The sequence below is a fragment of the Myotis yumanensis genome, unplaced genomic scaffold (assembly GCF_028538775.1).
Source record: "Myotis yumanensis isolate MYYU_CA2020_CCGP unplaced genomic scaffold, mMyoYum1.0.hap1 SCAF_7, whole genome shotgun sequence".
NCBI classification, from domain to species: Eukaryota; Metazoa; Chordata; class Mammalia; order Chiroptera; family Vespertilionidae; genus Myotis; species Myotis yumanensis.
The window spans coordinates 93,411,709-93,424,276 of NW_027223758.1; the positions used below are offsets into that span (position 1 = coordinate 93,411,709).

The window sequence follows — 12,568 nt, forward strand, 5'->3', positions numbered from 1 at the left end:
CAAAATTATTTTGTTCTCGCCCTAGCCGGTTTGGCTCAGTGGATAGAGTGTCAGCCTGTAGGCCAAAGGGTCCCGGGTTCGATTCCGGTCAAGGGCATGTATTTGGCAGGGTGCGTGCAGGAGACAACCAATCGATGTGTTTCTCTCACATCGATGTTTCTCTCTGTCCTTCCCTCTCTCCCACTCTCTCTAAAAATCAACAGAAGGATTAAAAAGATAAATAAGTAAAAATAAAATTATTTTTTTCTCTTAAATATTTTCAGTGTGCCATTTTGATTAAGACGTCACAGCCGGTGACGCAGTGAAGAGGGAATGTGCGGCAGAGATTTCCATAAAACACTCCACGTGTGGCCGACAGGGTAAGATGGCCCCGAGCACAGAGTCCTGTCCAGGGTGGGACGGCACAGGAACAGCCATGCCACGAGGCCACAGAGGGACTCGGTGGCAGGAGCAGGGAACTGTCGAATTCTAATGTGCAAGTGAATAAGGTATTTACAAATGGTTCCAGTCCATTCAGTAACAATGACTAACACAGACAATACATTATCCTAAATTCAAAATCTCATGAAGAATCAAGTATAAAGACACAATGAGCCCAGCTGGGGAGAGTGGGGGGGGCGGCAGCTGAGCATCCACCTATGAACCAGGAGGTCGCAGGCTCCATCCCCAGCAGGGCACGCAGGAGGCAGCGATCCACGGTGTCTCTCTCATCGATATTTCTCTCTCTCTCCCTTTTCCTCTCTCTAAAAAGCAATAAAACATACTTTTTAAAAAAGAAACCATGAAAATCACGGAGACAAGCGGCATTGCTTGTGCTACGCTAGCTGCGTCCTCTGACGACCCAGAGGCGGCAGCACTCGATGAGGACACAGGCGGAGCAGCCCTACGAAGGAGGCGCCCAGGAAAGCGAGGTCACTCTTGGGACAGGAGCCGGCGCGGCTGAGCCGTGAACACGCCGTTTCCCGACCGAAGCCCCGGCCCTTGCACTCACCGATCTCGTACAGACAGACGTGCTGGATCTCCCTCTGGTCCACGGCGAGCTCCAGGGCCGTGTGGAAGGAGGCCAAGGCACTGTTGATCTGACACTGCGGGGAGAGGAAAGCCAGTCACCGCTGCCCGTCATCGCACCACAACTGCTTCATTCCCAGCAGTCTCCTTAACAGGCGTTAAAAACCGCTGAGCGCATGGAAGAGAGTGGCTCAAAGGTTCCTGGGAAGCCCGGCTGGTGTGGCTCAGTGGTTGACTATGAACCAGGTCACAGTCTGATTCCCGGTCAGGGCACGTGCCCGGGTTGCGAGCTTGATCCTGTGTGGGGTGTGCAGGAGGCAGCCGATCCGTGATTCTCTCTCATCATGGATGTTTCTCTCTTTCCCTCTCCCTTCCTCTCTGACATCAATAAAAATATATTTAAAAGCAATGAAAACAAAAGGGAGGCAGAGAGAGTCGACACACACAGAAGAGGAGGCGGTGACTCCAGAGGCAGATTGGAGTGGTGGGGCACAAGCCCGGGAATGCGGGTGGCCACCAGTGCCTGCAAGAGGCGAGGAAAGACCCGGGCAGCTGGCTGGGCTCCTGGCCCAGAACCATGAGAAAATGAACTCCTGTTGCTTTTACACCACCAGAGATGTGGTAATTTGTTACTCAGCTTTAGAAAAGTAATACGGTATATTTCTTTAAAACCGGAGAAGTAAAAAATAAATAAATAAAATAAAATAAAATAAAAAGGGAGAAGTACCACGCTTTTGCTGCGAGAGGCACTCAAGCAGAAATAGAAAGTGCTGAGACCATTATCAGATCGTAATGACATCATCCCAGGAGCAGGCACAGCTCCAAAATCAGTTCTAGTTCCATTCCGATCGCTCACTGAGGAATCAGCATGAGCAGTTGTTGCAACAGTGGAAATACAGCTCCCCTTACTTTTCACCCAAATAATTTAAAACAAAACTGATCTTGGGGAGCCCTGGCTGGTTTGCCTCAGTGGACAGAGCATCAGCCTGCGGACTGAAGGGTCCCGGGTTCGATTCCAGCCGAGGGCACATGCCCTTGTTCATAGGTTGATGCTCAACCACGGAGCCACGCCGGCCGGATGCATCCTCGCTTTACCCCCACCTTTCACTTTAGAGGAGGCCCTAACGTTGAAGCATTAGGTATCGTTTGCTAACAGCTTTTGTAGATGCCATTTTTACGGCAGATGCAGGCAGGGATCTGGACTTTCTCTGATTTTACTAATGACACCACGGAAGCTCGGACCAAGGAAACAACTCGAGGAGAATCCGCTGAGCTATTTACTTGCAGCCCCTGCCGCACGTGCAATGCTGTGAAGTCGCAGGGAAGGAACCACAGCCCAGGATCCCAACAGCGACCCCCCCCGGGGAAATGTCAGGTCGCTACCATTAACTGCGCACCAGCTATTCACAAAAACGATGCTCACACGTCCACATTCGATTTGCAAACACAACTGCATCAAGTCTCGTGTGTGTGGAGGGAAGATCGAATGATCTGAAGTAAAACAGAACGTAAGGATCGCTGGCTTATTTGTGCGAAGTCGCTCAGTGACGAGAACCCTCCCTGTCACCTGTAACACGCAGAAGGACACGTGACAGCCCGCTTACTCACGGGTGACTCAGCATTAGTGCTGCAGCCGCAGAATCATCCACTTAGAGGCGCGGCCGCAAGGACTCGGACAACAGGTTATGCACTTAGCCCCACGCCAGGGCAGGGCAGGCAGGCAGGCAGGCACGGCCCCTTGGGCACAGGGAGCTCAGGGATCCCCCTCCGACAGCAGCACAGACGGGGTGAGTCTAGCAATCGACAAGTGCACCTAACGTACTGGCGATGTTACGATCAGCTCCTCCTTCCAGCGGGCAGTCGTCAAACCGCCCGATAAGGGAGTAACGACAGAAACACCCTCCGCCGGAATAAAGCCCCCTCACTGTGCGGGTCTGAGGATGAAGGCACCCAGGGCCTGGTGCCTGAGGGAGTGAAGAGAGCCCGCAGGACGGGAGGGAGGCCTCCGATGAAAGGAATGAACAGATGCCAGGGAGCGGCTCTCCCCGCACCGCCCTGTCCTGCTCCTATAAATAACCACCCGCACCAGCCGCAGGGCTGCTGCTCTGAGACCAGACGCAGGAAACGCTGCCAGCAGCAGCTCCGAGGAGGGTCAAGGAGCCAGAGCCCGGGCCCGGCCCTGCCCCCCAGCTCTCGGCCCAGCACCACGGCCGTGAGCCCTCAGGGCCCCTGGCTCTTGTCTCTCCAATAAATTCATCGCCAGAGGGATCCACGTTCCCTTCACTGCTCCTGCCACAATTGTGAGCTCACTGCCAAAAAGCAACACAGCCCTGGCCGGTGTGGCTCAGTGGATAGAGCACGGGCCTGGGACGAAGGGTCCTGGGTTCGATTCCCATCGAGGGCAGGTCCCTCGGCTGCAGGCTCCTCTCCGGCCCCAGTCGGGATGTGCAGGGGAGGCAACCAATCGATGTGTCTCTCTCACATCCAGGCTTCCTTCTCTCCTCCCCCTTCCTCTCTCTCTCAGCATCAGTGGAAAACACCCCTAGGGCAGGATGAACAACACAACAACAAAAGCAACACCGCCTCCACTCATCCGGGACGGGAGCACCAGTGAAAAACTCGACTTCATCGTTCAGTCTCGAGAGAAAGCACTAGAGCCACTTTCCAAGGTCCCGAGGGCCATGGAAGGCCCCGCAGGAGAGGCGGAGAGTCCGAGACAGGACCACAGGCCGGGGGAGGTGTGAGCGCCGCCCCACCTCCCGACAGAACCTCCCAGGCAGCAGGACGCCGGGAGGAGGGGCCTGGGGAAGGTGATGTGAGGGTCACGGGAGGACCGTCAGGGTCACGGGAGGACCCAGGTCGTCAGAACCTCTCGCTGATTCACTGCTCCATTGGGGAGCCATGGGCTCACCCCGCGCACAGCCGCCTTCCTCCATAGGCACTGTCTTACCAACAGTTCATTTTTGTTCAAACCCTCATCTCCTCAAGCAGGAGACGGAAAACGAGGTGCAACGGAGGGACAGCCCCCTGCCCGCACCCCGGTCAGGGCGTGTTCAGCGCCTGGAGTCACAGCCTGGCTCGCGGCTGGTGCGCTGGGAGCCCGAAGCCTCGGGACCCTTCCCTTCATTCTTTGGCGAATCTTCGCCCGAGGATAACTTTCCATTGGTTTTTAGGGAGAGTGGGAGCGGGAGACAGAGAAACATGGACGTGAGAGACACATGGGTTAGCTGCCTCCTGCACACGCCCTTACCGGGCCCGGGATTGAGCCCGAAACCGAGGTCCATGCCCTTGGCGGCACAACCAGCAGGGCCCCTTCTCTTCTTTCGATAGAAAGCGGTTGACATTTTACATCTACGCCACCCACTGCCCTGGGGACTGGATGGGTGGACGCACGGGTAGCACGCGGGCACAGCAGGCAGGGGAGTGGGGTGGACGCACGGGTGGCACGCGGGCACAGCAGGCAGCCGAGTGGCGCACACGGAAAATAAAAGCTGCGATGACTTCAGAGCTGAAGCCGTCCCTGACATGGCAGGCGGTTCCGTGTGGAAACATCCATCGTTAGCCACCACGACATGTCAGAGGTGGACCATTAGGCACTGCACGGAAGATAAAGTGTGTTTCCTGTTCTTCATCTAAGAGCCTTTCTAACGCTCCCGCCCGCCGCCCAGGCGCCAATCTCGGCTCACAGCCTACACGCTCCCTGCCCCGCCCGCGGCTCCGGCTCGGGAGCAGGCAGCGGGCTGACAGCCCGGGCTCCTGGACGCGTCTTCTCGGCCACGACACGAGGGAAGGCACGGACTGTTCCTGCGGCTCGTGTGCGGCTCGTCCCAGGCGGGGATTACAGGCGGGTCCGCAGGAGGCTTTATTCAGACCTCACACGGGGCAGGCACGGTACCTCGAGTCGCTGGATGCGCCCCTTGAAGAACATGAAGAGGGAGGAGTTGGGGTAGGCAGCCTCCTTCCTGCGCAGGATCTCCTTGGCCTCCTCCAGGCCCGCCCGGCTGTCGCTGCCGTCCAGGGCGAAGAAGGGGCGGACCACGGTGTGGAACCACAGGAGCGCCAGCCTGCGGGGGGAGAGATGCTGGGCCCGGACCTCCTCCGGCTCCGCTGCTAACACACAGGCGCACGTGTGCGCGTCGCCCCCCCCCCCCCCCCCCCCCGCCCCGGCTCGCTGCGCCCTCAGAGAGCCGCCCGTTTGAGTGTTGTCGGCATTTGGAAAACTGCGACTTCAGCGAGAGATCAGCCCACGCCCCCGGGTGAGACGCGAATCGAGGCGGAAGCTTGTAGCTTCCAGACTCCTGGGTGACACTGCGCCTCGCTCATCGAGGCGCCAATGAGACAGGAACTGGAGGCCGGCACGTCCTGTCCCCCCTCAGGAAAGCGTTACTTTTTTGCAAAAGGAAAACATTGCTTTCTGCCGTGTTCACATACAGGCCTCAGAGTCAGGATGTAAGTGCAGGAGCCACGGGCAAAGCCACGGGTTAACGTATAAATGAGGGAGCAGACGAAGGGCCCTTTCTCGGCCTTCGAAGAGGCTCCATTTAGAAAACAAGTAAGTAAATTACTAAAAATTCTGTCCCTTCAAACCACCCCTTTCAGGAAAAGTGCTGTCTTCAACAAGGCCCCCCAGGGACGCACTGGGCTCCGCCTTAATGAACAGAACGCTTAACCCACAACCAATACTTTTCTGTAAACGTGTGACCTGGCACACGCAGAAATGTGGCTTCCTTTAGAGATCAGGCTAATGTACATTAATAATTCTAACGCTTCCTTTCTCAGAAAACAGTGTCAACATGTAAACAGACAAATGATCACATGTTACAAATCTGTTAAGTCAAATTAACGAAGGACCACGGTTTGTGTAATTGAATGAGTTTGGGGAGGCACAAACATTTCTGAAATGAAAATTGAACGATCTCACCCTAGCCAGTTTGGCTCGGTGGATAGAGCATCAGCCTGCGGACTGAAGGGTCCCGGGTTCGATTCCGGTCAAGGGCACATGCCTGGTTGCGGGCTTGATCCCCAATGTGGGGCGTGCAGGAGGCAGCTGATCAATGATTCTCTCTCATCATTGATGTTTCTCTCTCTCTTTCTCTCTCTTTCTCTCTCCCTTCCTCTCTGAAATCAATCAATAATAATAATAAAATTAACGATCTCTTTAATAGCCACCACATATTATAAATATCCAAATTCCTCAATTCTGACATGAGTAGAAATAGAGCGCTCGAACACTCCCTGTGATATCAACATTATTGGGGAAAATTCTGACAAGTGGTATGACGTCCAAGAACATACAGTGCAGGGGTCCTCAAACTTTTTAAACAGGGGGCCAGTTCACTGTCCCTCAGACCGTTGGAGGCCGGACTATAGTTTAAAAAAAAACTATGAACAAATTCCTATGCACGCTGCACATATCTTATTTTGAAATAAAAAAACGTGAACAAATACAGTATTTGTATTTGCATTTGTATTTGAGGACCCCTGCTCTAGTGTCTGGTAACATCATTCAAATAGCAAATGGCAGGTATTTACCAAATTGGAAAAAAAAATCACACCATTTTTAACTGATGGAGGATGGGTGGTCCCTGCTCTGACCAGTACACTCTTGTGTTTAAGCTGCCACTTACGCTGAGACTGAACCACATAATGACTCAGTTTACTGGGCTCACACCAAGGAGCCAAAGCCACATCGAAGAGACCAAGGGACCAACCAGAATCGTCACGAAAATTACCCAAGATGAGGGCAGAAGAATAAAAATTCATAATCACAGAAAGGTCCTGTCAGACTTTCATCCTTTAAATCTAAGACCCGGAACTGGGGTCTCAGTGACTGTGGTCAGGGTCCCCAGAACGGCTTACACCCTCATGTAAGGCTGGGAATCGGACCGTCTGAACGCAGGACCCGTCTGTGAGCCTTAGCACCGGGCCCGGCTCCCTCAGACCGTCTACCAAGCGGAACCACGGCCGCCGGCCTGGCATCGCAAGACAGGAGCTTCGCCCAGCTGCGCGGGGCCCAGCGGTCGAGCACTGACCCAGGAAGCCGGTCAGGGTCACCGTCTGACTCCCGGTCAGGGCACAGGCCCGCGTTGTGGGTCGGCGCCCCGTGTGGGGCGTGCAGGAGGCAGCCGACCCATGATTCTCCCATCATGGATGTTTCTCTCTCTCTCTCCTTCTCCCTTCCTCTCTGAACTCAATAAAAATATATTAAAATAAAAAAAGGCACTCGCATCACGTCCTCCAGACCCGCGTTTACCTGCCGCTCCTCTCCCGGGCGACTGCTGGCCCCTTACTCTCAACACTACGTTACCTACAAAGCAGTGCAACAGCTACTCACGTAGCTAAAGGGGCCTTCATGTCCTTACTTTCGCTCGCATACATCAGTGAAGACAGCCCCTGGCGGCGGTCTCCGGGGAACCCCAGCAGGTTGATGATTTTGAGCAGGTTGGGGGGCACCATGGAGATGCAAAGGTGGAACAGGCCGTATCCAAAGCTCACGGCACCTCTCAGCCGGCTCAGGGTCTCCTCGGACACCCCATCGGCCGCCGCGTGGTTGTCGTTGGCGGCGTCGGCGGGCGAGGGCTCCCCCGGCGGCCTCCTCTGGTGCAGCTCCTGCAGCGCGTTGATGTCCAGGTAGCACTTGTTGTAGATCTTCCAGGCTTTCCGGAGGATCCAGCCGCCCTTTATGTACGCTGGGAGGGGAGAGCGGACAGTGAGCGTGCAGGCACTGCTCCCGCACGGACAGCAGAAGGCGTGCAGGAGCGCCTCAAACCCGAGCAACACTGCATCCTTTGCATTTTTTTATTTTGGCTGGGGGGGAGGCTTTATAGGCCATTCTACCACTCAGGGCTGCAAACCACTTAAAAAATACTTTAGTTCTTTTTTTAAAATATGTTTTTATTGATTTCAGAGAGGAAGGGAGAGGGAGAGAGAGATGGAATGAGAGAGAATCACTGACCGGCTGCCTCCTGCACGCCCCCCACTGGGGACATGGGACATGGGACAAGCTTGGGAGAAAGCCTCTGAGAACTAGGACCTGGGGTAAGTGCAGCGTAATGGTCACGTCACCCTTATCCCTGCCACAGCGCCCACAGTCCACACTCAGGGACGGATTAGGAGGAGCGACTAACAGTGACCCTCTCGATGGGGAGGGGGGTGACGAACCCCACCATCCAGGAGCTCGGGGCCACGGGGAGCATCGCCGGTGATGATGGCGAAGAACCCATGGACTGGGAGGTTGCTGTTCGATTCCGGGTCAGGACGCGTGCCCGGGGGTGAGGCAGTAACAACATTCACAGACTCACGTCGACCTGGAGCTCGGGTAGGCGTGAGCCAACCACTCACTTCTGGGCCCACCGCTGCAGGGCTGGGGGAGGGGCGCCTATAACAGACACGTCCAAGGAGTTTTTCCCCCAAGAAAATTATCCACAAAAAATGTTTTCTGCCCTGACCGGTTTGGCTCAGTGGATAGAGCGTCGGCCTGCGGACTGATGGGTCCCGGGTTCGATTCCGGTCAAGGCCATGTACCTTGGTTGCGGGCACATCCCCAGTATGGGGTGTGCAGGAGGCAGCCAATCGATGTTTCTCTCTCGTCGATGTTTCTAACTCTCTATCCCTCTCCCTTCCTCTCTGTAAAAAATCAATAAAATGTATTTTTTAAAAATGTTTTCTGAGAAATGGGCCTCAGCAAAGCAGGAAATAAACACTTTATGGCGTAACAACCCCGTGGGTTCTAAAAGGCGAGGGAAGCCCACTCCGGGTTATACTTGTCGTTTCAAACAAACACCGAGCTGTTCACAAAGCAAATCACCACACACCTATTAGAGTCTGAGGTCTTCGTGCTGCCAGAACCTCACTTCAGTACCAACATCACATTCAGTAAAGGCTATGGCTGGGGGAAGAGCCAAGGGCAATGCTTAAACATCTATGACAAGTGGAATCATAACTGATGCAGATCAGCCGCAGGGAGGATGAGAAGGCCGTTTCTCAAGGCAATTTGTGAAAGAAATACCGTACACGGATGAAACATTTTTTTAAAAGCAAACAACACATGCATGTCCAGGAGAAACTGTTTAAATTACAGAATGGCCGGCCAGCGTAGCTCAGAGGTCAGGGTTCGATTCCCGTCAGGGCACCTGCCTGGTGGCGGGCTGGATTCCCAGTGTGGGGCGTGCAGGAGGCAGCTGAGCAGTGATTCTCTCTCATCATTGATGTTTCTCTCTCTCTCTCTCCCTCTCCTTGACTCTCTAAAATCAATAAAAATGTACTTTCACAAAAAATAAATTACAGAATGTTCATGTTAAACTAATATGCTATTATTTACCACTCAAGATCTTAAAGCTACAAAATTAAAGAAAATATTTCTCTTAAGCTAATTAAGAAATTAGTTTATATCTCTCTCTAAAGGTTAAAATGTAGGTCATTCAAGTCGACTAGTAAATGTTAGTATGTGCTCAGGCCTTCAATAACGATTTCCTGAAAAAAAACCAAACAAAAAACAAACAAACTGGCATTTAAACCAGCTCTAAAGGTACTGTCACACTTGACAGCACCAAGAAAAGGCCTGTCTGCCTGCCTGCCTGTCTGTCTGTCTGCTGGTGGCACTGGTGCCCCTGAGCATGGCCACTCTCCTGAGACGAGAGGATGAACAGAGACTTTGGCACTAAAAGTGACCCACGAGACACCACTCGGAACCGTGGTCCCCATTTCCCGAGTGATAACCTGGTGACCGTGCCCCAAAGAGGTGCCGCGTGCTTTCTTCTTTTCCTTTTTTTAAATCCTCACCCGAGGATATGTTTCCACTGACTTTTAGAGAGAGTGGAAGAGAGAGGGAAGGAGAGAGAAACAGCGATGTGGGAGAGACACACTGATGGACTGTCCCCTGCACACACCCGACCAGGGCCCGGGCCAGGGAGGAGCCTGCAACTGAGGTATGTGCCGCACGTGCCCTGGACCAGAATCGAACCCGGGACCCTTTGGTCCACAGGCCGACGCTCTATCCACTGAGCCACACTGGACAGGGCAGTGCCACAGACTTTCAAAGGCTGAAATGCGAGGCTTCTATAATAATAAAAGCATAATATGCTAATTAGACCGGACGTCCTTCCGGACAACCTTCCGGACGAAGCCGGGGCTGCGAGGGAAGCCTGGGTCCCGGGTGCCTGCCGGTGGCTGGAGGGAAGCCCAGGTGTCAGCGGCCAGAGGAAAGCCCAGGTCCCGGGAGCCAGAGGGAAGCCGGTGCCGGCAGCCCGGGGGAAGGAAGGCCTGCTCTTGCACGAATTTCGTGCATCGGCCTCTAGTCTTGAAAACGAGAGGGTCACTGACTGCACGCTGACTAGCGAAGGCCGTTCACAAGACGCTGCCGGTACCTGAGAGCTCCTGCTTGACGAAGGAGAGCACGGCCAGGTACACCTGGCAGTCCGCGATGATGATCTGCCGCTGCAGCCGGTCGACCATCGAGGGCGCCGACTTCCGGGTGTCCGCCTGCGGAGGGAAGAAGCGCACGGTGAGTCTCCCACAAGAACGCTCCCTCCAAGCAGCTGCGAACTTATTGTGCAAAGTGGTTTCGCTGAGACATGGCCGCCCGAGACGCCAAGACCACATGACCCCCCGAGCCTGGCCGCTCCTTACTGACCACGGCTGGGGCTTCATTCTGTTCACAACACAATGATCATAACCCAAAGACCAGAATCCTAACCAATCAAAACCCTGAGTTCATGGGACAAGGAAAGCCAACACAGAACTGCAGGGTTTTACCTTTTATAAAACTATGTGAGTTCCTACTTCTCCAAAATAAAAACCACTAAAGGCACAAAACATTCCCCAAAGTAGAAAGCCTGAAGGGAGCTATCCACCGTCAGGTAGGACTGATATTAGGGTTCATTTCTTAGGTGCCCGTAACTGAGATGTGATGGAAACTGGCTACATTCTCTCCTACATGTGTTAAGGGGAGACTTCCCTGGAATTAAAAGGTAGCTTTGACTGAATCACAAATAGAACCCGAAATTTAAGTCATACTCTGAGGCGATTGTCTCTGTAATAGTTTGTATCCCTTGCTAAAAGTTGCTAAACTGTAGGTTATCTATATACACAAAAGCCTAAGCGACAGGCCAACCGGCAGACCAGCCAGTAGCTATGACGCACACTAACCACCAGGAGGCAGAGACTCAACGCAGGAGCGGAAACCACAGGCATGGAAACATGGAACAGACTGATGACTCTCAGAGGGAAGGGGGGAGGGGGGAGGGGGAGGGCGGGAAGAGATGAACCAAAGATCCTATATGCGTACTAGAGGCCCGGTGCACGGATTAGTGCACCAGTGGGGGGTCCCTCAGTCTGGCCTGCAGGGATCAGGCCGCAACCAGCTCTCTGACATCCCCCGAGGGGCCCCGGACCGAGAGAGGGTGCAGGCCAGGCGGAGGGACCCCACCGGTGCATGAATCCGTGCACTGGGCCTCTAGTTTACGTATATTAGCAAATGTGTGCTCAGGACGTCAGTAATCATTGCAGGCCTTCAGAAAGAAATAAGCAAAGAGTAAAACCAAACAACCCTGCTTTTTATAAGATGTTGGTCTTTACAGTAAAGAATGTTTCTAAATGAAGAAAAATGACTCTGAAATAAGACACTGCATTCTTGATACACAGTAAACTTGAACAAAATAAGCAAAACAGCTTTCGTCTGCTTTCACAATGATACGAGCTGATGAAATGCCTGCAAATATGACCACAGGACACACACTACGCCTGACAGAAGGGCCAGTTCCCCCTCTTCAGGATCAGCATAATCATCATGGTCACTGTTGTTCCCGATCTAGGCCCAGCAATCGTTTTTTTTAATATATATTTTTATTGATTTCAGAGAAGAAGGGAGAGGGAGAGAGAGAGAGAAACATCCATGATGAGAGAGAATCATGGATCGGCTGCCTCCTGCACGCCCCACACCGGGGATCGAGCCCACAACCCAGGCAGGTGCCCTGAACGGGAATCAAACCATGACCTCCGGGTTCATAACTGAAGACTCGGCACTCACGTTCTTCTTAATTTTATTCTTGATGGTTTCGATCACGCCCGCCTCCTCGCTCTCGCACAGCTTCTCTGTCGTTCTTAAGTCATCACACGCCAACTGCATTTTTTCCTCCTCAAATGTCATCATGGCATTCTTCCAAGGGAGAAACGGGGAAAGCATGGATGAATCAGGAAGCGTGTGAAAATTTACACCAAGTTATCACAGCAAAACTCCAAACTACAAAAACATGTAAATTATCTGCCGCAAGTAAGAGTCAGGACGCTGCATCATATCCTATCCATTTACAAACAGCGACAACACCAGCACCTCCGCATGAAATGAGAAAACACCTCTATTGCACCGGCACAAAGAAACACAGGGAAGCAAATGCCAGGCACCTGCTGCTCTACAATCTTACTTTTAGTTATAAACACGGGGACAAAAGCCCTGTGTCATGTCTGACGGGCCCACGTAGTTCAGCTTTTATAACCGAGCCTCACTGGTAAGTACATTCTTCCCACCCAGGGGCGCTGCCCCATCGGGTACCGCACAGAAACC

The 12,568-nt window shown here is 53.4% G+C and overlaps 1 protein-coding gene across 2 annotated transcripts in view; it reads right to left on the reverse strand.

The window, feature by feature from the left end:
- TTC39C (tetratricopeptide repeat domain 39C) overlaps positions 1-12,568 on the reverse strand; it is a 32,841-nt gene that overhangs the window by 9,248 nt on the left and 11,025 nt on the right. For both annotated transcript variants that reach the window (XM_070421272.1, XM_070421270.1), the window contains exons 3-7: positions 12,035-12,163; positions 10,374-10,488; positions 7,343-7,697; positions 4,904-5,072; positions 992-1,085 (exon numbers count right to left, since the gene is read on the reverse strand). In XM_070421272.1, coding sequence (XP_070277373.1) covers positions 992-1,085; positions 4,904-5,072; positions 7,343-7,697; positions 10,374-10,488; positions 12,035-12,163 — 862 coding nt within the window. The remainder of the gene's footprint in view (positions 1-991; positions 1,086-4,903; positions 5,073-7,342; positions 7,698-10,373; positions 10,489-12,034; positions 12,164-12,568) is intronic.